The 27,195-nt window shown below is 36.5% G+C and overlaps 1 protein-coding gene, 1 long non-coding RNA gene and 1 pseudogene across 6 annotated transcripts; 1 reads left to right on the top strand and 2 right to left on the bottom strand.

Moving 5' to 3' along the window:
- Positions 1-747: 747 nt before the first annotated feature.
- On the top strand, positions 748-6,032 carry LOC122291359 (disease resistance protein RGA2-like). Of its 3 annotated transcripts, none has more exons than XM_043099051.1 (3): positions 748-5,152; positions 5,301-5,381; positions 5,480-6,032. In XM_043099051.1, exons 1-2 carry the CDS (start codon positions 1,027-1,029, stop codon positions 5,360-5,362), a joined length of 4,188 nt encoding a protein of 1,395 aa, XP_042954985.1. In that variant the 5' UTR covers positions 748-1,026; the 3' UTR covers positions 5,363-5,381; positions 5,480-6,032. The 3 variants fall into 3 exon arrangements, 2 of the variants coding, with proteins under 2 accessions (XP_042954985.1, XP_042954986.1); XR_006236603.1 differs by having other exon boundaries at positions 750-5,225; XM_043099052.1 differs by having other exon boundaries at positions 750-5,225; positions 5,301-6,032.
- Positions 6,033-7,232: 1,200 nt separating this feature from the next.
- On the bottom strand, positions 7,233-20,892 carry LOC122291368 (annotated as a pseudogene).
- Positions 20,893-22,062: 1,170 nt separating this feature from the next.
- LOC122291373 lies at positions 22,063-26,939 on the bottom strand. Of its 3 annotated transcripts, XR_006236613.1 has the most exons (4): positions 26,545-26,939; positions 26,049-26,130; positions 25,064-25,267; positions 22,063-22,351 (listed from the first exon to the last, which is right to left on the bottom strand). It is a non-coding gene; the product is annotated as an uncharacterized LOC122291373 (long non-coding RNA). The 3 variants fall into 3 exon arrangements; XR_006236612.1 differs by having other exon boundaries at positions 26,049-26,939; XR_006236614.1 differs by lacking the exon at positions 22,063-22,351 and adding an exon at positions 22,554-22,976 and having other exon boundaries at positions 26,049-26,939.
- Between the last annotated feature and the right edge of the window lie 256 nt (positions 26,940-27,195).

Genomic DNA, 27,195 nt, shown 5'->3' with positions numbered 1-27,195 from the left:
TCAGCACATTTGAATACATTAGAACCTTCACAATCTTCTTGTTCCAAGTTATTTTCTCTCAACAGAATTATAGGTTATTTCTCTCATCCTTCATTTAATTCTAACAGCTTTGGTTTCTTGAGTTCGTTGAAAGCTTGGATTCTTCTTCTCCACTGTCGTCTCTGCATCATGTGCTATATGCCCGCTTTACTGCTTTAGAATAATTTGTATTTAGAAACGACACATTCTTAATCAAAGGCTTGTTAGTGGTGATTGAATATGAGTAACTAATATTTTACAAAGACGTTGTATCAGTTTTTATATAGGTAATAGATATGCTTGTGAAACAAAACTATATAGCATCAACTACAAGTGTTTTCAGCCTTTGTAAAGCCTATTCTACCACCAACCTTGTGTCAACAATCATAAAATAAAAGCTAAGCTTAATTCTTTACCAAAAGATTTTGTTGGTCACTAAAATAATTCAGAGGCAGTTTTGTGAAAGAGTTGGGAGACAATGTTATGCAAGTCAGAGCACCATTAATGCAAAATTCTGGAATTTAATGCCCAGAAGCTAATTAGTGTTGCATTTTTTTTAAATTTGATTTCGTTTTTGTATGATACCCTATTCCCAGTTCACAGTTCTGTTTCAATGGACTGGCAAAGTAATCCGGTAAAAGAATGGGTTCAAGAAAAGCATTGAAAAATAGGAATAGAAGGAAAGCATCTTTAAAATGTGAAAGTAACATATTAACAAAGTGTTATTCTTCAACCAATAGGTAAAGGAGAGCTTGAGGCAGCACTCAAAGGCATCTCCTAGAAATAAAGAGAAATGATAAGGAAAAAAAGGAACAACAGTAAGGAGAGCATCTTCAAAATTGTGTGGATAACAAGAAATTCCAAGCAACGAACAAAGCAAAACCTTTCCCAATAATCAAAGATTTCCCAGATTTCAAGAACGTCAAGAATCCAACATTGCTGAAAATTCAAGTCATGTGTCCATGAGAAAAAAACAGAGAGCATCTTCAATAGTGATAAGATAATTTGATGAATTTTGGAAGTTCAGAAAAGGCAGTAAGCAAAGCATCTTCAACGACAACAACAAATTTCATGCATAACATGCAACTGCACGAGCAGGGCATTATAAATGTTGGTCACGGCCAGAGTCCTCTGTATTCAAAGCCAGCATATCCTCCTTCCATCACTCAAGCAACTCAACTCAAGAGCCGTTTTCAGCAATATTCCTTGATCACCAACCATCAAGAAATGGCAGAAGGCGTTCTCTTCGACATTGCTGCACGAATCATTGAGAGCTTGGGCTCCCTGGCTCTCAAAGAGATCGGACTGCTCTGGGGTGTCACAGATGACCTTGAGAAGCTCAAGAACACCGTTTCGACAATCCAAGCCGTGCTTCTTGATGCCGAGGAGCAATGGGCAGTGAACCGAGAAGTTAAAGATTGGCTTGAAAAGCTTAAGGATGTCGTTTATGATGTAGACGACTTGCTGGATGGTTTCTCCACTGAATGTCTGTTGCGAGAGATGATGACTGGGGATAAGATGGCAAAAAAGGTACGAATCTTCTTCTCCAAATCAAACCAGCTTGTCTATGATTTTAAAATGGGCCGTGAGATTAAGGAGATTAGACAGAAGTTAGATGCCATAAAAAATGATAGGAAATTCCACTTGGAGCAACGCCCTGTAGAGATAGGAGTCAGGGCTAGGAGGAGGGATGATACTCATTCCTATGTACCTGCGGCAAAAGTTACTGGTAGAGAAGATGACAAGAAGGAGATCATAAAAAGACTTCTTTCTGATTCCGAGAATGTCGAAATCCTTCCGATTACTGGCATAGGAGGCTTAGGAAAGACCACACTAGCTCAATTCATCTTTAATGATGAGGAAATAGATAAACATTTTCAACTTAAAATGTGGGCTTGTGTCTCTGAGAGTTTTGAAGTCGAGAAAGTTGTTGGAAAAATCTTAGAATCGGTAACAAAAAAGAAGCCAGAGTTTGCGGGAATGGATACATTGGTGCATGATCTTCGAAAAGAAATCGGTGGAAAGAAATACTTACTTGTGTTGGATGATGTTTGGAATGAGGATGTTAAAAAATGGGATGATTTGAAAGTACTGTTGGAGGTTGGTGCAAGTGGCAGTAGAATATTAATAACTACACGAAGTAAAAAAGTTGCTCAAATTACCCAAACAATTGCAGAATATTCCTTACAGTGTTTAGACGAACGGGAGTCATGGTGTTTATTCAAGCAAGTGGCATTTGAGAATGGACAAGTGCCTGTTAATTCTAGAGAAGTGGAAGTTGGAAAGGAGATTGTAGAAAAGTGTTCAGGTGTCCCTCTTGTCATCAAAACAATTGGAAGGTTACTCTCCTTGGAAAATTTTGAAGAAGGGTGGGTTTCTTTCAAAAACAATAAGCTGCAAAAAATAAAAGAAAATGACATCTTACCAACTCTTAAGCTGAGTTATGATCAACTTCCATCACATTTGAAACAATGTTTTGCTTATTGTAGTATATTTCCAAAGGATTACGTGATGGAAAAATCAAAATTGATAAATCTCTGGATAGCACAGGGGTTTATCAAGCTATCCAATCAAAATGAATCATGTCTTGAAGATGTTGGTCATGAGTATTTCATGGATTTACTTTGGAGATCGTTCTTTCAAGACGCTGAAATGGATGATCTGGGAAACGTGATTACGAGTAAAATGCATGACCTCATGCATGATCTTGCAATGTCAGTAGCAGGACCATTGATCACCAAACTAGAATCCAAGGAAAAAACCATTGGTGATCAGAAAATTCGGCACGTATCTGTTGTCAACAATATAGATTTTTCCATTGAAATTCCAACTTCCTCGACTAAAGCCAGTAGGATTCGAACACTTCTTTCGCTTGGTGGATTCAAGGATTTGAAAGAAGTGTCAAGTACTTCATGTGAAGCAATATTTTCAAATTTGAAGTTCTTGCGCGTGCTGGATTTAAATGGAAGAGATCTCGATCTACCGAGTTCCATATGTAAGTTGAAGCATCTAAGAAATCTTGATCTTTCACAGAATTGGAAAATCGAGAAGCTGCCCGATTCCATAAGTAGATTGCAAAATTTGTATTCACTAAGACTCTCTGGATGCCGGAGACTTAAAGAATTGCCTAGAGGAATTACGAAATTAGTCAACCTCAGGCATCTTTACAATGATGAATGTTATAGTTTGACTTATATGCCACGTGGATTGGGGCAATTGAAAAATCTCCAGACATTATCTAAGTTTGTTGTCAACTCAGATGCAGCCCCAAAAGATAGTGGCCGGTTAAGTGAGCTAAATACACTAAATAGCTTAAGAGGAGAATTACAGATTTTGGATTTGAGACATGGGGAAGACGTCACATTATTAGACTATAAGGGTGCAAATCTAAAGGAGAAAGAACATCTTCAGGTTTTGGCTTTAATGTGGAGCGGAAAAAATGAAGAAAATATGGCATTGGAAGGCCTTGAACCTCACCCAAATCTTAAAAAGTTGTCCATTGGTTCTTATTGGGGTGTGAAGCTTTCGGAAAAACCAGGTTTTTCGTCACTCACAAATCTTGTTGATTTGGAATTAAGCTATTGTAGGAAATTGAAATATTTGCCACCACTGAGTCGACTACCCTCTCTTAAGAGACTTTCTCTGTTCAGTCTTGATGAAATAGAGTACGTATCAGATTGTAGTGACAACAATGAGTTTTCTTTTTCTTCATCAGCATTCTTCCCATCTCTGCAGAAAATTTGGATCAATGACTGTCGTAAGCTGAAGGGCTGGTGGAGGAGGAGTGATTCTTATAATGTGGATGTCAATACTACTGATCATGCTTTACTGCTATTTCCTCGTCTTTCAGAATTAATAATATTGCGTTGCCCTATGTTGACTTCATTGCCAATGTTTCCACATCTGGAAGAAGAGTTATACCTACACATTGCCAGCTGGAAGCCAGTGCAACAAACAATAACGAATGCCTCCTCCTCCTCCGCTTCCTCTACACCCATTGCCTTTTCATCTGCTCCTCTCTCCAAATTGAAGAAAATAACGTTAGAACAAATTGAGGATCTAGAAACACTGCCAGAGGATGGGTTGCAAAACCTCATATCTCTCCAGCAATTGACAATAGTTGACTGCCAAAGATTAAAGTCTCTCTCCCAAGGTGTACAATATCTCACTGCGCTTCAAAACCTGGAGCTTACTGATTGTCCTCTGCTTGATCTAGGCAACGATGAGCACGGGATGCAATGGAAAGGGCTTAAAAGCCTCATCTCTTTGAAGTTTAAAGGTATTCCGAAACTGGTATCTCTCCCTTCAGGGCTTCAACATGTTACCACTCTACGAGAGCTCCAAATCTCAGATTGTCTCATGCTTGATCTAGGCAACAATGAGCACGGGATGCAATGGAAAGGGCTTAAAAGCCTCATCTCTTTGAAGTTTAAAGGTATTCCGAAACTGGTATCTCTCCCTTCGGGGCTTCAACATGTTACCACTCTACGAGAGCTCCAAATCTCAGATTGTCCCATGCTTGATATAGGCAACAATGAGCACGGGATGCAATGGAAGGGGCTTAAAAGCCTCATCTCTTTGAAGTTTTCGGGTATGCCGAAATTGGTGTCTCTCCCATTGGGGCTTCAATATGTTACAACTCTACGAGAGCTCCATATCATAGGTTGTTCGAGCTTGGTGGCTATACCAGAGTGGATCTGCAATTGGGCATCACTTGAGCAGTTCACAATTTTTAGATGCTCTGGTTTAACATCACTGCCTGAAGCAATGAGTAGGCTAACCACTCTACGAGAGCTCCGAATCTCAAATTGTCCCGTGCTTGATCTAGGCAACGGTATGCAATGGAAAGGGCTTAAAAGCCTCATCTCTTTAGATTTTGATAGCATTCCGAATCTGGTGTCTCTCCCATTGGGGCTTCAACATGTTACCTCTCTACGATGGCTCCAAATCTCAGATTGTTCAAGCTTGTTGGCTATACCAGAGTGGATCTACAATTGGGCATCGCTTGAGCAGTTCACAATTTCTGGATGCTCTGGTTTAACATCACTGCCTGAAGCAATGAGTAGTCTAACCTCTTTGAAAACGTTGGAAATTCAAGATTGCCCCATCTTATTACGAAGATGCGAACTTGGAGGTGAGGATCGGCCCAAGATTGCTCACATCCCAAAGCTGGACTTTCGTCTTCGTCCTTGACTTGGCTGATCCACGTATATTTCTACCAATTTTATCTTTATCCCCGCATCCACCTTCTTCACCTTTAACTTATAAAATTCTATTTGCAGAAACGACTTCGAGTAAAGAAGAAACAGGGGAGAGGGATCGAGAGTTTGTTAAAAAAATCTAATGCACTGCGACTTCTACAAGTAAATAACTTAGTTACGATTACCTCGCTTTCTTTATTGTTTTATCCTTTCCTATTCAAATAATAAATATCACCATATGCATGATTCTTCACATCCAGGAGAATAGTAATGAGGCGGAAGAAGAGCAAAGGGAAGAAATATAGGAGGGGGTTGCGGAGGAGATCCAGGACTGGAATCCAGGGGTCGCAATGTTGAGGCTGTGTAATTTCACGACAACAATTTCAATAGGGCCTACATGTTTCTTAGCGTGGAAAGTGATGGCAATTTGATTTTTCTCAAGACTATCTCATATGTCTAAACTTAGAGGGATGATTTGGTTTGCATGTTGGAGCACATGTATATGAAGTTGATCATAGCTACATGATGGATGATGCGGCCAATTGCGCGCTTTGAACTCCTTTATTTGTGCATGCTCTCCAAGAACATTTTATGCCATCAATTATCTTGCAGCTAGCTATTGCACAGAAAATGAGGATTTTCGATTTTATCCTATGCTCGGTAATTTGTGGCAGCTTGTAACATATTTTCTTTCACCCTGAATGGTTAATAACTCATGTTTGCAGTGTGGTATTGGAGTACCTATCTATTACTGTGTTATCATTTTATATAATTCTAGCAATTTTAGTATTATTTCATATTGAAACATTCAAATTTTTTTGTCCCACACTTTTTCTCCGTTGCATTTCACTTGATCTTTTGTTGCTCGACATACTTCACCCACCAAGGTAATGGGTTTTCGACTAATATTGGGCAATAAAATATTTTGGTTTTCTTCAGATGGGAGACACATCTGGACAGTTGCCTACCCAGGTTTTGGCCACTTCAAAGTCATCGATAATTGAATTTTGCAAATTTTATCCAAAGACTTTTAAGGCCATCATCTAACTTGGTTTGCTTTTTTGAAGACATGGAAGAAACAAAATTCTAAAAACTCATCAAGATATCAACTAATCTCCTTGGAATTGTGGTCCAAAGGCGTCATTTGAAGAAGGGTTGTCGCTTTTAGGGATGTGGTCCAAGATATAATCATTGAGGTTGATGGAGGAGGAGCCTTTTAAACTTGACAGAGATATTTTATAATTCCAATCCCAGACTGAGAAAATTTATTGAAAGATATTCCTTGACATCTGCAAATTTTGCCTGATCTTCCCAATTCATAGTTTTTATGTTATTTTGTGTGGAAATCTTTAGATATAAACATCCATTCACTACGCCCACTACCATTTTCTACCTCTGTCCGTTCGAGGACAGGAGCATTATGATTAGAATAAGAAGTACTAATCTTGGATAGCATTAAGAGAACAATTGTTATATTAATAATGATACAAGCAATTGTTAAGGAGCTCAAAAGAGAAAGCAATGGAAAGAATGAATAAATCTAAAGAAAAAAAAAAATACAACTAGCTCAAAAATTTGATGTTGAAATTAGGCAATTACTTCATCCTTCCCGCAAGGCCTAAATTTCGCTTCTATAACATTTTTTGTAGCCATGTATAGAATGTCACAGCAATCTCTTCCTTCGGCCTGTGAAAGAAAATGGAATTGTAATTATCATTGAACCAAATCAGTTTTTTTTTTTTAACAATCATCATGTATTTCACAAAAATTACTTCTCAAAATCCACGAGACCTCAAGTGATCAAAGTAGAAGGAAAGATTTCCCAAATTATTGAAGTGAACTACAGAAAATGAATTGGTTAGCTATGGTAAAATCAAATGAATGAAAGAAACATTTCAATTGAAGCTTTAGAAACAGTTTTGAAAGCTCCAAGTATTGTATAAAAATCACGCAAAGGAAGTGAGGAGGCAGAGAAATAATAGGCCAATAGGCCAGGCATGTTAAAGTGCTAACTAGTGCAAACCTTCAACAATTTTATATGCCCAGATATATTCATATAGTAAACAAGTGAAACCCTACAAGTTTGTCTTTGACAATTAAAACGTTGATCCTATAACACACTTTCTATCTTCTACTTTTCATCATCTGCTGACATTCAGCTGTTCATATGGGGGATAGAACAATAAGAAAAGGAGCAAAAAAAATTAAGTTACATCCCCCAAGGCCCCTTCTACGATGACACTATGCAGTGCGTCTCAGAAAATAAGTAAATACCAACTACAATTTCTTTCTTTCATCTGTAATAAACTAATGGAGAGAGGAAATTATGAATCTCGAGGACCATCAAAAGACTGGGTCTTTCTTAGATTCCAGTGGAGGTCCTCATGGATGCTGCATAAGAAGTCACTTGTGGAATCAACTAGACAAGCTGTGGGCACAGGCCAAGGCGCCATGCTACACACAAGAGCATATCCTGCCCATGCATGGCCTCTGCTATTGAAAGGAACTTGCACCCGCAGCGTCACATGCTCAGGTAATATCAGAGGCCAGAAGGACAAGGAATGTGGACAGATTAGGATACCAGGGACCTGCAATTGTTGAGATGCTTCAAGAATCAAGAATAGGGTGTTAAAACTTAACTTTATGATCTCATGGAATGACTTCCAATCCTAGCTAATGAAAGACAGGATCATCTTACAGAATTTCTCTGCAAAACACAAACCTGTGCAAATCTAAACGAGTAACTTTCAACTTAAGAATGCACCCAACAAAATAACTTCTTTGTCAAAACATGAGAACCATTTAATGTTTGGGGTAGGCATGACTCTAGAAAAACCCTTATTTTTCACTCCCCTTAGCCTCCGTGCCTAACATTTATAAACTTACATCTTAAGCTTACACAGTAACCCTCTCCTGTAATCAAGCCAAAACCCTATAGTTTTGCGGAAGATTGTGGCCAACCGGGTAATGATGAATCACATTATCGCTTTTTTTTTTATATATATTTATTCTTTGCACTTCTACATGTCAAACACACACTTCCAACTTAATATTCTTATGGGCTTTCTAAATCAGTAAAAGGGACAGCCAGGAGATACCGTATTTCATGTTGGTTTTAGATTACTAGCAGCCAGGTACATGCAATGCACACACATCAGAATGTCAATGCCAACAGAGAATTTCTGCAGCTCAATGTTAAAAAATTATGTGCAGAAGGAAGGTGTTCATCTGCAGTACCCTCAGTTCTCTTTCCTGTTTGTGATATATACTAGGAGATATTATATAATAATGTCATTCATAAAAATAACCAAGAACTGGTATGCCGTTGCTGGCTTTTTCCCCTCTCTTCGTATTACTTAGATTCATTTTTCTTTTTGGGTTTGGCTTCATGTTAGTACTACAATCATTTTCTTGCTGAAAAATCACATATAGAGAATTTATGCCACGATTGTAAAAGATTTTCCCAGAGCAATTACACATACTATCACACAATTAACATGCTTTCAATGCTAATTAAACAGCTGCCATCTGTATGTTTCAAGCATCATGCACCATAAAACATTTTGTTTGATTGTATCTATATGGGGTGCATATGTTGCTTCCCCTCATAAGAGGAAAATAAAAATATTTCCTAGGTGAAAATTATGCAAATAGTATTGTTCATCAGCAGGTACAGCTAAAACAGAGCTACACAAGTTGCAGTAATCATCTTTAATATTCCAATGAAAGCATTATGGATTACATACGCATAATAACTACACACATTATGTGTGCACTACTAGCAGTCAAAATTTAAACTATTTTGCTAGGCAAGAGGCTTTTTTTATTGGTAAACAACAAGCAAGAGACATTTCACATCCAATCACTATAGGCTTTCCACTTGCAAGATTACGCAAGGGAAATTCAATATAGCCTTCAATTATAAGATATTCTCACTCGAATATCTTTTTGGATAGTAAGCATGAATTACCGTATAAAACCCAAAGAAATAAATTTCCTTGTAAGATTACGTGCCTAAATTATATAACACTGTTCTTATTGTAAGATATGGAGGCAAAAACATAACTGTGGATGGACCATTGATCCTCCAGCCGCCAACAAATATGCAGTACTGCCCGAGGTTGTAGATAAAATTAACCCATCCCCTTGGACAGAAGTGACAAAGGAGTCATCACAATAGCATTCCAAATTTGTAAGGTATGATGATATTCCACAATCAATCGTAACCTTATTCAAAACAAGTATTGGTTCTTCAGTATCATACTAATTTTTAGCACCATCCCTAATAACGTCACACTGCAAACGGTGACATAGTGTGATACTAATTGGACCCTTAAAAACAGAGTCAAGGCATTCTCTGTAATTTTCAGAGTCTGATGAATATTAAGGACCAACTTTCAGTCAGATAGGAGAAAGCCAACAATTATATGAAAGATTTCATACAAAGGTGTGGGTTGTATAAAGTTGTGTCATTAATCAAATTGTTAGAGAAACAGACGCCTTTAAACAAGGAGAAGAATATGGAAAGGGGTCATAAAGCCATAAGACCCTAAAGAAAATGGGACGATGGGAGGAACTGGTCCTTTCAACATGGATGCTGCCTGAAAGTCAGTTGATAATAATTGCTAAGTACAGTCTGAAAGCAAAAGAATCTGAAATAGATATCATTGCCTAGCATGAAATTCAGTTGATGCAGATTCCAGGGTTTTAGACTTCATTTCCAAGAATAAACCCACTCTTACACTGGATTAGACAAGCATTATGCATATTACCTTAGGGATAATTAATAAAAAAAAGATCATATTTAGAAAAGCTTACTTGCAATGATTGTAAAATCTGGAAAACCAAAAAGTAAAGAAAATCATGAAAAACCAAAAAATGCAGTATTCAAGTTGACAATTATACTTCTATAAATATTAAGCACCACTAGAGATTTTAAATACAAGATTATAGAAAAATCCCACGGTTCCTTAGTTTTCTACACATGTTAACCATCCACTGATCTAGGCCATTCATTTATTTTGGGTAAGTTACCTGGTGTTAACATTATAGACACACAGAGCACCCATTCCCCCCCCCCCCCCCCCCCCCCCCCTTCCCTCCCCCAAAAAAAAAACCGCACATAGGAGTGCCGCCAAACAGAACAATCTAATTTCAAAGTGCATTGCAAATATATTTGGCTAACATATTGGTAAATGTGATGCATATTGGAAAACTAATGCCTCACGTTTACCATATGTATACCCTCTTCTACCTTAAGAACCTAAGAGGACTATGTTATTAAATTAAATCTAGCATGGACTACTTTCACTAACAAGTACCACACTGAAGAGTCACTATAAGGTAATTACCCTAATTTAATACAATTTTATAAGTGCCCTATATTAATATTTAAATTCTATAACACGTTCTAATTCTCAATACAGCTAAAAGTAAATGCACATACCCAAAGGACTGTTCCATCCCCACCAAGAGTTACCACAAGGTCAACTTTTATATGCAGGAGCAAAATTTCCTTCTCTGAAAATAATAAGAAAGTCGTAAAGGGTAAGATTATAACCATGCAGCAAATGCAATTATAACTGGAAGGAATAATCATCATACAGGCAAATTAATTGGATACTGTATAATTTTCAAGTGACATTCATATGTTGCACGATTATCAAAACAGATTTGACTTTTAGATCCATGGAAAATTTCCAATTAATTATCAGTGGTTGTCAAAACCACAAGCATATGATAAACCATCCACTTAACTTGGGGGCTAAAACTTATTATCAGGCCCCTTTATTGGAACATAAGCAATATTAAACATAGACTTTCACAGATATATATATATATATATATATATATAAGAACATATAAACTTACACAGATATACAAACATGCAGTTGGGTGCATTTATGTATTAATAATAATCAGTGCATGTGTGTGTATTGTATTGCGCTTAAAGTTGGGTACGCCATCAACTTATGTGACAACCATGACAATGATCAGAAGAGCTGTGAGAAAAGGTTTGAATTATCTATCGTATGCAAGGTTTTTCTATACATTGCAACAACAAATAAACAAAGTTCCATGTTCTATAACAGCTGATCCAATGAAATGTTCCACTGCTCACCATCTTTCCATGTTTGTACAAAACTGAAGTAAGATGACCCTGCAAGAAGTTCAACTCGCACGCGTGGCTCAATATATATGTCCAATTTTTTTTGTTCCCTCAACCATCTGGGAAAGAAGAAAAATAATATAATTTGAAACAAGATTTTTTTTAGAAAGGCAGATCTAAAATTAGACACCAAAATGATACAACAAAGTCTTTTAGCTTAGAGAGAGAGAGAGAGCAATAGAAAGACTGATGACATAACCCACCGGTCAGCATGTCAGTCATATATTAAATTATTTTCAGTGTGTGCTTGATGTTAATCACATCAGAGCTCGCTTGACTAAGAGGTCTTTAGTTACAATCATGAAACTCCCATTCGGTGATTTCTTCAGTTCTGCACGTACAAGGACCAATCCATAATTACTGGGCAGGCTTGTGCATGGGTGTGTGTTTGATACACTTGCTGATAGCTCAAGCTTTTGGAATTTAAGGCTCCTAACACAAATTTATGCCAGTTAGATGCATTCAAATGGTCAACAAAGGATTAACAAAAGAAATTACATAACATAAAGTTTATATGGATGGAAGCCAATCAGATTGACATTTGTTCCAAAAACACATTTAGCTTATTAACATGGAGCACATTTTTTACTTATAAAAAAAAAAAAAAAAAACATGGAGCACATTTAGAAAAATTCTACAACATCACTGAGTGATGATTGCTGGCAAAGAATATATGGATTTTTTAAATGACCATGTCTAAAATTGTTTCTAGAGAGAGAGAGTGGGGGACAACATCCTCATCGCTCTCTAAATTTCAGTCAGTCCCTTTAAGTGCTTATGTAATGCGTAGATTCTTACCCAGTTCTTTCCTATTCTTTTTCTTAATACATGAATAGTACAAAAAGTCTACTCAAAGTTCATTAAATTACCTTTTTAGTTGCAATTTTAGTGATTAAAGAGCAGAACGCATACAGTAGTAGTTACAAAAGAGAACTTGTAGCAGTTGTAAGATGAGGGTATCTGGTTTTTTTTTTTCCTTTTTAATGGCACCGGGTGCCTAAGAACAAAGTCCCGACTAATCTTGGAGGTGCACAGGCCCTCAGCAAAGAGTTTTCCGCAAGTGCTCCTTGAGTAATTCAAGTTAATTTAAACTCAATCCTAAACTAGTATAATGCCTGCAGGCATTTTACAAAGCTCAAATCTGATTGCTCTACTACCACATTTACCTGTTATAAAAATATTGCATAAAGAAATTGCAGAAAATAGCCCTTAGAAAAAAAAAATATAGGAGATCATAATTTTATATTCAAACCTGACCATTTCTGCACAGAACTTGGACAGAAATTGAATTTGGTTTGGTCAAAATAAGCACAGTTTGTGGGTGTGATTTCCACCTCAAAGAGATCTGAAAGAAAAAGATGAACGACCCCAAGATTCTGTTCATTGGTATGTTCATTTATGCCAATTAAGCTGGAAGCCAACACACCCCATGGGCTTTTATTACACAATAGATTACAGACTAAAAATTGTGTTACCCCCCTCCCCCCCAAAAAAAAAAAAAAAAAAATCAGTCCCACACATCACACTAGGTATCCTCCATATTTTTTTTTTTATAGGTAAGTATCCTCCATATTTTTAAGGTAAGAAAAATCAATCTATAAAATATTTGTTAACTTGTTTGTACAACTTTTATAAATTTACTAATTGCTTGATACAAAAATAGGTATATAATGAAACTTATACGTTATAATAAGAATGGATGGGGTCGAGGCTTTACTTTTCCTAATGGTGGGGACAGGAACCCCTTGTTATCCCCAAGCAGAAATAAGGCAGTTATAGGCATGGTTCAACTTCGCAGGTAAGGGATCTTTAGACCCGGCCCTGCCACGCACTCTATTCCCACTTCCATGAAGACACCTATGAGCTACGAGTGCTATGCAGAGTTGAGAAAAGAGTGTAAAGGTGAGCAAATTGATAGATCAGTGGCAAAAGCCGCTGCTTTGACAAGTTAAATTAGTTGCAGAACCATAGCCTCTTATATGGAGAATAGTTGTGTACCTGCTTACTGCTTCGTTCTGCAGTTATTATGTTCCCTCTTTCAAAAGAGACAATGTAATGTTTGTGTTGATCACTTTGTTCACCTTTGCAGCACCGTGAAAGTTCAAATGAAGCCTGTCTCAGAAACATATTATATTATAGTTCAATCCTGAGATTGGAGTCGTTAGTTGTGCTGTAATATTGTTGATTACTATCATCAAATGATCTTTACATCTATATGACCATGGAAGAAGGGCCAGAAAATGAATAACCAAATTAACTCTAATAAATAAGAACAAAAACATAAAAATTATTACCACCATGAAAAAGTAGATTGGGTTAAACATTCTCCAGAGAGTCTGCAAAGCTTAAGGCACATTGAGAAATAGTAATAAGTAATAACTGGACTAACAGATATCAGAATAAAATTATGCATTCCAAAACAAACGGTATATTATAAAAAGCCAGGACTCATTAGCTGGGGGAGTACTAAGAAACTACCTTCCTGACCATCTTGGAATCAAAATCAGTTTCCCCATCTTGAAGAACTTCATGTAAGCAAAGTCCATTCCTCCCGCAGCACTTTTCAAATTGCTCATTTGCTTCACTGCACCACACTGGTTGGTTGACCAAGTTCCCCATTCTTGCATAATCAACATCACTACCATGCTCTGTAGCACAAGCTAGAAAATTCCTTGAATAAGGAGAGAGGTTATAAATTTAACCCAAATGTGATGGAAAAATCAGTGCATCAAAAAGTATCCAGTGAAGTAGACACAGAGAAAGAGAGGGAAAATCTTAGTTGTGACAAGATACATGGTAAACAAAAACCAAAAGGAATCACCAAAATACCAATTTGGGTTTCTTTTTTTTCTTTTTTCTTTTTTTTATAGGTAAACTAAGATTTTATGATCAAGTAAATAGGCAAATCCCAAGTACACAGGAAGTATACATGGATAACACCTAGTTAAAAGTCAAAAACTAGATAAGGATACAAGAAAATCATGGAATCTAGTCCCATTGAGGACAATCATAGAAGCCCACAAAAATAAAGTAGGGAAGAATAAACATCTGAGATCATCCAACATGCATTCTCAATCTTTAAAACTCCAACCATTCCTTTGCATCCAAATACATCGCATGAGACAGAAGGGAAAATCATATTCCACACTGCAGCAATTTGATGATTACCTTGAACGCCTCTCTAACTTGCAAGGAGATCCACCACCCTCCTAAGCATTGCCTACGCAAGTCCAGTCCTACTAATAATCTTATTTCATAAGACCCTGGCCACCTCATAGTGAAGTAAAAATTATCCACTATTTCACCACTTCTTTTACACATATAGCACCAATCCATAACAACAAGCTCTCGCTTCCTCAGATTGTCCATGGTCAGGTTTTTCCCAAGAGAAGCAGCCCAAACAAAGAAGGCAACCTTGGGAGCCACCTTGCTGCTCCATATACGCTTTCAAGGAAAATGATTAAGGTTATAATGTGTCAAAACCTCGTACAAAGATCAAACAGTGAACTTCGTACTCCCTGAATGAATCCAAATCATCTTATCCACCTTGTCCCTACCAATACTGGATGCAACAACAAGTGGGAAAGGTCAAAAATAGGCCCAATTTCCTAATCCCGATCCGCTCTAGTAAAACAAACATTCCACTGAAAGGAGTCACCAAAGCTATCCAAAACCACTGAGCCCAAGAAATGCAATCTTGAGAGCTCTATCACCACACCAAACGTCATGCCAAAATCTGAATTTGGATCCCTCGACAAATCCAAAGTTATTTGCAAAAACCCCCCATCCACTCCTACTATTTTTCCACAACCCCACACAATGTGAACCTCTCACTTCCTTCGAACACCAACCCTCCAAGCACTCTCGTGCTTAGAATCAACAACAGCCCTCCACAATGGCTCTCCTTCCTGATGATACTGCCATAACCACATGCTAGAGATCTGGGAGCAAATCTTATCCCAATTAACAAGGTGAAACTTGGCCTCATCCCTGATTCCACCCAACAAGAAAGCACATGAAATCTTTCCCAATACAGTACAGCACACTATCCAGTCTCCATGTAAACCAACTTAAGGCTCAGTAACTTCACCACTGACAGGATTTTCTTACACCCATTACAGCACCCATGATTGTCTAAAAGTCTCCAGATCAGAAAAGCAAAAACAAATTCTTCTTTCCAAAAAACAGTTTATGCAACTGGTTGTCCGAAAGAGAAAAAGTTGCATAAATAAAAAAGAGAAAAAGTTGCATAAATAAATTCAGTGTTTCCTAGCAGCTTGATCATTTGGTACCAATTGTTTTGTACAAGAAACCAGGGCAGGAAATCTTATGTTTGAATCCAAAGATCTCCCACCTGGTTTTAAAAATTCCATTTGCCAACACATGGATGAATGGTTGAAGCCCATACGTATGAGAGGGTGTTGAAATAAATAGATTTATATCTTAGTAACCACTTGTGCATTTGGAGTAATGATTCTCAACAGAAGAAAAATGGAGGTTTTCAAACTTATTATGATTGTGGTCCATAATAGAAGGGCCTTGAAGGAATACCACCCACCTCACACCCAAAAAACAAACCACTTGTTTAGAAAGTTTTGAATGATAGAAGTGTTTTCAGCCTTTATAAAACTGGTCCAAAGCCTATTCTACCAACCTTGGGTCAACATTTAGATTAAAGTTTTAGGAAATCTTTGGACAACGCCTTCTTTTTAAACCTTATGCTACCTATTTCAAGAATTATAAACAAAAGAAGGAAAATAAGTCATGTAGTGGAATTTATATAAATGCCTTTTAAAATATATATATATATATATATCTATATAAGTGTCCACTTGAGCATCTTTTGCTTGATTGCAAGGTAACCAGTGCTTTGCGGAAAACCATTTTTGGATTGTTCGGTCCTAATTGGGTTATGCCGTATAGAGTGGTAGCCTATTTGGCATGTTGAAGAGGCGGTTTTATTTGCTCTGAAAAGGCTAGTTTATGGACGCTAAACCCATTTTTGTTATGTCATGCATTTGGAAGAAAAGGAAGGGTTGGACTTTTGAGGGTGGTGAGAAGATTGTGACAAAAGTCAGGATGTTTTCTTTGGAATGATTGCCCAATCTTGTTTTTCCTTTTCTAGTTATCAGGATGTTTTTACCGCTTTTCTTATTTTCTCTTAGGTTGTATATCACATAACTCCTTGTGTACCAGGATTACATCCTTTTTTATTCTCAGTAAAGTTTAACTTTTCCAGTTAAAAAACAAATAACTCAGAGAATTTGAACTGCAGAATATATCTTAGGAAAAGGAAATCAAACAATCAGGTAGGATAAACTATATATATAAACAAATAATAAAAGATAAAAGAGGACGAACTTCTAGAGGCAAAGAGAAAACGGGATAGATTGAATGTAATGAAAATTCAATAAGATTATGGAGACACACTTCAGGGGATACCCACCCCCCAACACCCCCCCCCCCCCAAAAAAAAAAAAATATGAGGAGAAAATTTTATTGCAGACTTAATTAGCTGTCTATGAAAGCTAGTAAAATATAAGCAAATTCATAAGGAATAGAAACAAGAAGTTCGCCACAATTATCATAAAACAGGATACATACTTGTATAAATGAACCTGGGACAGAAGGAGAGATAATTATGACCAGAAAAGTTTCCAGAAAATTCAAAACTTGAATAAAAACTTCCCAATAAGCAATTAGACCCCAGAAAGGTAACTAACAAAACCAACTAGACCCCTATCCATTCCTAATCTCTCTAGTCTTCCAGAGAGATGTCTATGGTTTGCTAACGTCCATTGTCTAAGTTTTGTTTCCCAGCTAGAGAGAATTCACTTTTTTAGAACCATGCAGTAAAGGATCCATCTCAACATATTTATGTGATTGTATAAATGACAAATAAACATCCAAAATGTTTCTGTCACCTTAAATGTTTTGGTTTCATGCCAAATGAAGCTTGGCATACACCGTTTTCAAGTTTTGGAATAAGGTAATTTGGGAATCTTGTCTTCTTGATAACCTGTCCATATTTCTTACATGAAAGTATGACAAGTGATTCTTTGCAAGTTAGAGCAAGCACCTTCAGAAAATCTACTGTCCTGCTCTTCTCAAATTTCCCAGAACACTAGAAGGAAAGCACTAATCCCACATTTCCCATTGCATTATCTAGGGATATTTCCACCATCTACAAAAAAAGTTTAGAAAATTCATGCCTGATGGGAAAACACCCATAATCTGATGACAAAGAGCCCAGATTTCTTTTTGATAAGTAGATAATGAGCCTAGATTTCATAGCAAGCTCACTGGTTGGAAACAAATTATCCAAGTTTTCACTAATTGGCTAGCTACAATAGAAGAATCTAGATGCCAAAGACCTAAAAAATTCTCTTCAGCAGAAAAGAGAATTCAAGTTTCTCTAAGCAGGAGAAATTCTCCACATGAAACAGAACAAGAAATGAGCATTTCCTGAAAATCTTAATAAAGGATAATAATGTGAGGGAAAAAATGAGAAAAAAAAAAACTCTTCTCAACAACTTTGGATAAGAAATATATCCTACATTAATTGAGAAATTAGTTTCCATATAATTACAAGAATAGCACAAGACTGGCAAATATGGCAAAACAAGAAACGTTCGGAAGATATATCGGATATGATAAAGATACATATAGGCATATGACAGCCTAAATTACATCGGAAGAATAAATGGAAAGCCAAAACTTAATACAATACAAGGAAAGAAATTTGGAACTGGAATGATGTATGGTGCATTAATTTTTTTTTTCTTTAAGTCGGGGAATCTCTCGAAGGCAGGGCCCTTCGGACATATGGTGCATTAAATATGACAGCCTAAGTTGGAGAAATGGATGGAAAAATAGGCTATATATGGACATTATGTTTGGGATGATTTTATTGAGTCCAAGGGGCAAAGTTTTTTGTCTATAAGTGAGTCTAAAGGGAATAGTCTAATTCACGGTTCTAAATCAGAAATGTATTTACTTTCTTCTATCCCATTAACGCTTGCAAGTACATTTATAACGATTGCATTAGTTTGGATAATTACATTACATAAAAGGAAGGCAAAAATAAGAAAAATAAATGCAGCATGAACAGACCAGAAAGCAACATTTCAGAGATGAAAAGAATATTACCCATATTATATCAACAAATATGATGTCAAAGTGATCAGGCTTATGAAGGAACAAGTATTGGCAGCCACTACTCTCCCTCACGTGTGAGCCAGACTCTCCCTTAATGGGTGACCCAACACGTGAAATATTTAATTAAATGGAATAGAGTGTAGAGTCAGGATTTGAACTTAGGATCTCTACTATGATATCATGTGAAATCACCACCTGTCCCAAAAGCTTAATCTAATGGGAAAAGGTAGATTTTATTATTTATTTTATATCTTAACAAAATCCATAACCCATATATAGGCTCACCTAATCATTGTCATTGGTTATGGTTCTAGGATTTGCTTCCGAAATTATTTTGATTGTTGCTATCCCATGTCACATTTCTTATTTCGTCTCACAATTCCTCACAATTCTCATGGAAGAGCATTTGAAAGATAAAGGCCCCCTTAAAGGAATCATTTTTTGTATGGACAACTTCTTCGATTATCTTTTATCCCATTGCAAGATTGCTAATGCTTTGTGGAGTGAAAAAATTGAGTTGGTTCGGAAGGTCCCAAAGTGAATCTGTTTGTTGGCAAAGTGGCACTAGTTCATTAGTCTACAGTAAAGATAAATGGTAAAGCTAAAACTGTAGAGAGATTTAGAATAAAAAGGGAATATTAGCAGGCAAGGCAATATGCAACCAGTGAAGATTTAATAATAAAAAAATACATAGTAAAGAAATTTGAAGACCAAAGATTTCCTTTTGTCATCTTAGATCAATGATGACAACAATGAAAATAAAAATGAGTTAAATTAACAGGATGATCAAGAATTTTCTTTCCCTGGAGGAGAACTAAGTTAAGCAATTTTGAAACATATCTCTTTAATACAGCGACTGTAAGGGTTGAACATTATATGGTGCCAAAATTTTCAAACCTGAAGAAACATAATGCCCATTACAAGGAATATGAATCCACAAAAAATAAAGGATAGGATAACTGATAGATGTAATTTCAATAAGATAAAGGTGGCATGAATTATTAAACGGAGCCAACAATGATGAGAGGACAATGATGACCGACATCTACAAGTGATACAGTATTCATGAACTATCTACAAGCAAAGGAACTAGTTTATAATGAATTTTCTGTGGAACAGCAGTGGCAAGATGGAAATGCAAACAAAAAAACTTTACTTTTATATCAATAAAACTTTACTTTTACTTATAAAAAAAAATTATGGAAATTTGAACAAAAGAACAGTCTGGCCTTGAATAGCACCAAATCAAGGACAAGGACTGCAGTAGCCATCTCCAAATAATTTTTTTTTTTTTTTTTTTTTTTTTTTTTTTGTTTTTTTTTTTATAAGTAAACGATATTATTAATAAGGATAGGCATAGCCCAAGTACACAAGATGATTTAGAACAAGGCTTCTTCTTTAATTTGAGTCTGACTAGCAATTCCTAATTTTAAAGACCTTTCTTTACATATTAAAAACAACACAAGAATATGTAATTAAATGTTGCTATTGCTCAACATTAGAAAACCTTTGCACTCCATTTGCAGATTTCATGCTCTCTCCAGTTCATATTTACGCTTCCATTCAGCTGCCTCAGCTTGAGCAGAAGCCTTTCCTTCCACAGGATGCCTTAAGGCCTTTGCAACAGCTAGAGATGAGATGGAAAAAAATATAAGCATCATGGTTTCAGTTTTAGACATGTGCAGAGCATGTGGTTATATTGAAGATGTACGTAACATAAAAGAATTCAACATGAGCATACTTCTCAAGGCTTCTGAGAACTCTACAAGGTGATCATCAGATCCCTGAACTGGAGATTGAAGAAGTTCATCAACTGCCTTTTCTGAGAAGAGAGAATATGAATTGGAAACACCATTCTCTGGCAGCGAACATGATATACTTGCCTCTCCCTACCCACAGCAAGTGTATCAGATAATACATGATGTCACAATGTAGAATGTGATGAGTTATCTTACCAAAGTAATGTAAGATAATGTTCCTCATCAATATTTAAATGCATAGTACACTTAGGTTAGCATTCTACTTTGCCAAGGTAGTTGGAGCCTCAGAAAAAAGGACATTAAAAGAAGACATTAAGTGCTTGAAATGATGAAAAATTCATGTCCTTTTGACTTCTGTCTATGATAAATTCATTTCACAGGAAATGTCATACTTCCTAAGCCTTGTAGATATTGCAACAGACAACATAGCAAAAAACTACAGCAACAGGATAACCTCAAGTCATACACCAGAATGATATTTTACCAGCAGCACTTAAAGCTTAAGACACAAAGGGGGTCAAAAAGATCTTCCACAGTTAGAAGATGAGTTTCATCACCATGAAACTTGATTTTTTTGTCTAAACTTCAAGGGATGATTTGGTTTGCATGTTGGAGCACATCATGTATATATGAAGTTGATCATAGCTACATGATGGATGATGTGGCCAATTGCGCGCTTTGAACTCCTTTATTTGTGCATGCTCTCCAAGAACATTTTCTGCCATCAATTTTCTTGCAGCAAGCTGTTGCACAGAAAATGAGGATTTTCGATTTTATCCTATGCTCGGTTTATAGCAACTTAATTGTGACATATTTTTAGTTAATAACTCATGTTTGCAGTTTGCTATTGGAGTACCTATTCATAGTTTTTAGTATTCTTTCATATCGAAACATTCAAATTTTTTGTCCCCCTTTTTTTCTCCTTTGCATTTCCCTCTCTTTTTCTTCTATTTCCATTATCAGTATATCCGCGCGCTACAATCTTCTCAGTAACCTCCTTTTGATGTTGTGAGTTACGGTAAGGTTTGACCGATACCAGCCCCATTCCATTATGACAGATCCAATGATCAAATTTCGTTATGGTTGTAGTTCGTGTGGCTGGACTTGATCTTTTGTTGCTCGACATTCTAACAACCACCAAGGTAATGGGTTTTCGACTAATATTGGGCGACCAAATATTCTGGTTTTCTTCAGAAGGGAGACACATCTCGGCAGTTGCCTACCCAGGTTTTGGCCACATCGGTACCTGAATTTTGCAAATTTTATCCAAAGACTTTTAAGGCCATCAGCTAACTTGGTTTGATTTTCTGAAGACATGGAAGAAACAAAATTCTAAAAACTCATCAAAATATCAGCTAATCTCCTTGGAATTGTGTCGAAAGGCGTCATTTGAAGAAGGATTGTCGCTTTTAGGGGTGTAGTCCAACATATAATCATGAGGTTGATGGAGGAGGAGCCGTTGATGGAGGAGGAGCCGTTTAAACTTGACAGAGATATTTTATAATTCCAATCTCAGACTAAGAAAATTTCTTGAAAGATATTCCTTGACATCTGCAAATTTTGCTCATCTTCCCAATTCATAGTTTTTATGTTGTTTTGCGTGGAAATCTTTAGATATAAACATTCATTCGCTAAGCCCACTACCATTTGCTACATATATATGGATATCTCCTTATGATTACAATTTATATACGATTAGAACGTCTAATTTTCTACTTGGAGGACCGGAGCATTATGATTAGAATAAGAAATCCTAATTTTGGATATCTTTCTTCTCTCTTCTTCTTCTATCCTCAACGTTCATTTTGAACTTTTTAAGAGAACAATTGTTATATTATTAATAATACAATCAATTGTTAAGGAGCTCAAAATAGAAAGAAATGGTAAAGAATGATCTAAAGAAAAAAAAAAAAAAATACAAGAAGCTCAGAAATTTGATTTTGAAATTAGGCAATTACTTCATCCTTCCCGCAAGGCCTAAACTTCACTTCTGTAACATTTTTAGTAGCCGTGTATAGAATGTCACAACAGTCTCTTCCTCCAGCCTGTGAAAGAAAACTGAACCAAATCAGTATTTTTTTTAACAATCATTACGTATTTCACAAAAATTACTTCTCAAAATCCACGAGACCTTAAGTGATCAAAGTAGAAGGAAAGATTTCCCAAGTATTGTATAAAAATCACGCAAAGGAAGTGAGGAGGCAGAGAAATAATAGGCCAATAGGCCAGGCATGTTAAAGAGCTAACTAGTGCAAACCTTCAACAATTTTATATGCCCAGATATATTCATATAGTAAACAAGTGAAACCCTACAAGTTTGTCTTTGACAATTAAAACGTTGATCCTATAACAAACACTTTCTATCTTCTACTTTTCATCATTATCTGCTGACATTCAGCTGTTCATATGGGGGATAGAACAATAAGAAAAGGAGCAAAAAAAAATTAAGTTACATCCCCCAAGGCCCCTTCTACGATGACACCATGCAGTGCGTCTGAGAAAATAAGTAAATACCATCTACAATTTCTTTCTTTCATATGTAATAAACTAATGGAGAGAAAGGAAATTATGAATCTCGAGGACCATCAAAAGACTGGGTCTTTCTTAGATTCCAGTGGAGGTCCTCATGGATGCTGCATAAGAAGTCACTTGTGGAATCAACCAGACAAGCTGTGGGCACAGGCCAAGGCGCAATTACACATACTGGTAGTACAAGCATTTTCTTGATGAAAAATCACATTTAGAGCATTTGTGCCAGGGTTGTAAAACATTGTCCCAGAGAAAGTACACATACTATCACACAATTAACATGCTTTGAATGCTAATTAAACAACTGCCATCTGTATGTTTCAGGCATCTCAAACACCACAATTATTTTGTTTGATTGTATCTATATGGTGTGCATATGTCGCTTCCCCTCATAAGAGGAAAACAAAAATATTTCCTGTGTGAAAGTTATGCAAATAGTATTGTTTATCAGCAGATACAGCTAAAACAAAGCCACACAAGTTGCAGTAATCATCTATAATAGGCAAGAGGCTTTTTCAATCGGTATAGGCTTTCCACTTGCAAGATCATAAGGAAAATTCATTATAGCCTTCAATATAAGATATTCTAACTCGAATATCTTTCTGGATGATAAGCATGAATTACCCTATACAACCCAAAGAAATAAATTTCCTTGTAACATTTCGGTGCCTAAATTATTTAACACTGTTCTTATTGTAAGATATGGAGGCAAAAACATACCTGTCGTCACAATAGCATTCCAATTTTTTAAGGTATGATGATATTCCACAATCAATTGTAACCTCATTCAAAACAAGTATTGTTTCTTCAGAATCATACAAATTTTTAGCCGAATCCCTAATAACATGACACTGCAAACGGTGTCGTAATGTGATACTAACTAATTGGACCTTTAGAAACAGAGTCAAGGCATTCTCTGTTATTTTCAGAGTCTGAAGAATATTAAGGACCAACTTCAAGTCAGATAGGAGAAAGCCAACAATTATGTGAAAGATGTCATAAAAAGGTGTGGGTGGCTGAGGCCATTGTATAAAGTGGTGTCATTAGATTATCAAATTGTTAGAGAACAAATGCCTTTAAACAAGGAGGAAGATACGGAAAGGGATCATAAAACCAAGAGACCCTAAAGAAAATGGGACGATGGGAGGAACTGGTCCTTTGAACATGGACGCTGCCTGAAAATCAGTTGATAATAATTGCTAAGTACAGTCTGAAAGCAAAAGAATCTGAAATAGATATCATTGTCTAGCATGAAATTCAATTGATGCAGATTCCAGGGTTTTAGACTTCATTTCCAAGAATAAACCCACTCTTAACACTGAATTAGACAAGCATTATGCATATTACCTTAGCGATAATTAATGAAAAAATGATCATATTAAAATAGCTTACTTGCAATGATTGTAAAATCTGGCAAACCAAAAAGTTAAGAAAATCAGGAAAAACCAAAAAATGCAGTATTCTCTTCAAAGTTGACGAGTATACTTATATGAATATTAAGCACCACTAGAGATTTTAAATACAAGATTATAGAAAAATCCCACGGTTCCTTAGTTTTCTATACATGTTAACCATCCACTGAATGGCTTTTTGGGTAAGTTACCTGGTGTTAACATTATAGACACTAGATCCATTCCATTATACACAAGTATCCAATGATTAAATATTCAGATTGGTGGTTCTTTTGGCTTGAAAAAATATTTCTTCATATTTGCCAATTTGTGCTACCAATTGTTCCCTTGTCCCCAAGTTTTCATTACATGAAATTTCGTTTTTTCCGACAATCAAAAGTAGCCGTAAAACACCTATAAATCGTTAAGATAACTTATTTTCGGCAAAAATTTGCTTGCTGGACTATAGCCGCAATTGTCTAGTGCAAAAAAGAATTTTCTGGCTAACCTTTGTGAGCTAGTCAAAAAAGTTTTTTTACCACCGCAGATGGTTTTAAAAAAGCAGCACTAAATATGGTTTAAACCATGGTTAAATGTTGCTGGCAGTCTTTTCTGGCAATTTTTGTTACCAGAAATACTTTTATCGGTGTTATTAACTCGCTGGAAATAATCTAACAGGTCCAATGGAGTAATTTCTGGCGGAGGTAAATCGCCGGAAAGACTAATGTCTTAACAAGATATATAGATCCACCTTAATCTTCCCGGGTAACAATGATACATTGCACACCACTTATGTCTTAGTAAGTAAAGAAGCTGAACAAGAGGAAATTAATTTACTTGTTTGAGTACTCCTAGAGGCGTCCACGACTAGAAAAGACGATGAATGCTACTACTGCATCACATAAGACTGGTAATTCGTAAGCTTTCTTCAAGAGTCCATTTCTCTGCTTGCAGAAGGTGACTTGACGATTGGTAGTGTTCTCCACCCTCTTGATCTCAATCTTTCCTCTACCCATCTTGCAGCAGCACTTCTTGACACAACTGCACAATTCGATCAAAGTGACGTCATTTTCTTTTTTCTTTGGCAAAAGAAATTGTTTTAGATCACATCAAACGTATAGTACTATGGCATAATATTATATTAGAATTTCTAAACCTCTCTAGGGTGCAGCAAGGAATTTTCTGAATCCCACAGACACTCGAAGTCTGAGTAATAAGATGGGAAAAGATATTTTATCCATTCATATAGCAAACTATATCAGCTCCACAATAAAAACAGAGCCTAAAATTAAACGACCAAGATTTTATACTTGTTTTAGTACTTTAAGATGCGCATGACCGACTCCTGTTTCCAAACCCAATATGGAAATACAGAGAGAGAGAGAGAGAGAGAGAGGCAGTGTAGCATCACATACAAGGTCACTAAATAGATATCAGTGAAAAGCAAGAGAAAGGCAGCGTAGCATCACATACAAGGCTACCATAGATATAGATATATATATATATATATATATATATATATAGATATAGATATAGATATAGATATAGATATACAAGTATCATCCGTATATAGCATGTCAGAATCTCAATTATCAAGTGCCAAGATCAGACATCTCATCCAAACTTGTCATAACAGAGAAAAGGAGAACATTTTGTTTGGTACGCTCAAGAGTGTTTTTTTTATTCAGCATCTACTACCCAAGACTAATTATAAGTCTTAACACAAAAAGACATAATTGTTTTTTACCAAAGATAAATAGCTGAATCTTTTGAGATGTGATATTTAACTAACACAAAAAGATATAAATTTCTAAGGACTCACATTGATGTTTCTCGTATTAAGGATGCATCAGACAATAGCACGTGCAAGCCTTCAAACCAGATGCAAGTTGAGCAGAATTACACTGATGCAGCAGACGTGACACCAGGAATGGAGGGACCATCAGAAGATTCAAGCACAAATCAAGGATGATTGCCGATTTTATTCTTTCCTAAAAATACTCTTGCAGATTTTATGTCCATTCCAATAAAAGTTACCTTAGTTGTTAACGTTACAGTATTCTGCTTTCCATTTTGAATTAATTTCCTAAGTTGCCTAAGCTTCCTTTATTAAGGAACTTATTAAGGAACCGAATAATGTAATGGGGGATGATCTGAATTATTGTAAGCATTACAGAGTTTATCAATAAACTTATGATTCATTGTTTGAGAAGACACAGCCCTTCTTGAATTTTCCTATATTGTACATTCCCGCTACGTTAATTGGCATTGGAGCAAGGTTTCGCATGGCTCAATGGCAAGAAACGAAAACAACCAACCTAGAGATGAGGCCCTTGGGAATCCGTCCAAACGCAAAACCAACAAAACCAGCAGCAGTTCAAAAGGATCAAGCGTGTCTTGCAGGAGATCCATAGGTCTATTACCAACCTCCATGTGGAAGGCAATATAGACCATAATGAAAGGCAACGGGATCAAGCTCACCCTAGAGGAGGGAGGGGACTCAGACAGCCACCAATAGGCAACGCTGGAGACGATTCCTCCAGTGAGGATGAACTTGAGGACGCAGCGGTAGGAGAAAATCAGAGGGGTCGCAACGGTAATTCCAACTTCAAAGTAAAAATTGATCTACCATATTTCAATGGACATCTCCACGTTGAAAGCTTCCTTGATTGGCTCTTGGAAGTGAAGAACTTTTTTGACTATATGCAGATACCCAAGAATCAACAGGTGAAGTTGGTGGCCTATAAACTACGTGGTGGCGCATCCTCTTGGTGGGAATAGACTCAAAATAACTGGAGACGACAAGGCAAGCAACCCGTCCGTGTGTGGCACAAAATGAAAAGGCTGATGAGGGCTCGATTTCTGCCACCAGATTATGAGCAACTCTTGTACCAACAATATCAAAACTGCAGACAAAGCACAAGGTCCATTAATGAATACCCTGAGGAGTTCTATCGCCTAAACTCCAG

This window comes from Carya illinoinensis, chromosome 13, assembly GCF_018687715.1.
Source record: "Carya illinoinensis cultivar Pawnee chromosome 13, C.illinoinensisPawnee_v1, whole genome shotgun sequence".
Taxonomy (NCBI): domain Eukaryota; kingdom Viridiplantae; phylum Streptophyta; class Magnoliopsida; order Fagales; family Juglandaceae; genus Carya; species Carya illinoinensis.
Note: the sequence above shows the minus strand (reverse complement) of the source record. Positions and strands in the feature narration are given on the sequence as shown.

Excerpts from the sequence above, each read along its gene's own strand:
- LOC122291359 (XM_043099051.1), top strand. The coding sequence starts at position 1,027 with ATGAATTTTGGAAGTTCAGAAAAGGCAGTAAGCAAAGCATCTTCAACG. Across the intron at positions 5,153-5,300 it reads ACGAAGATGCGAACTTGGAG|AAACGACTTCGAGTAAAGAA; the intron begins GTGAGGATCGGC and ends TTCTATTTGCAG.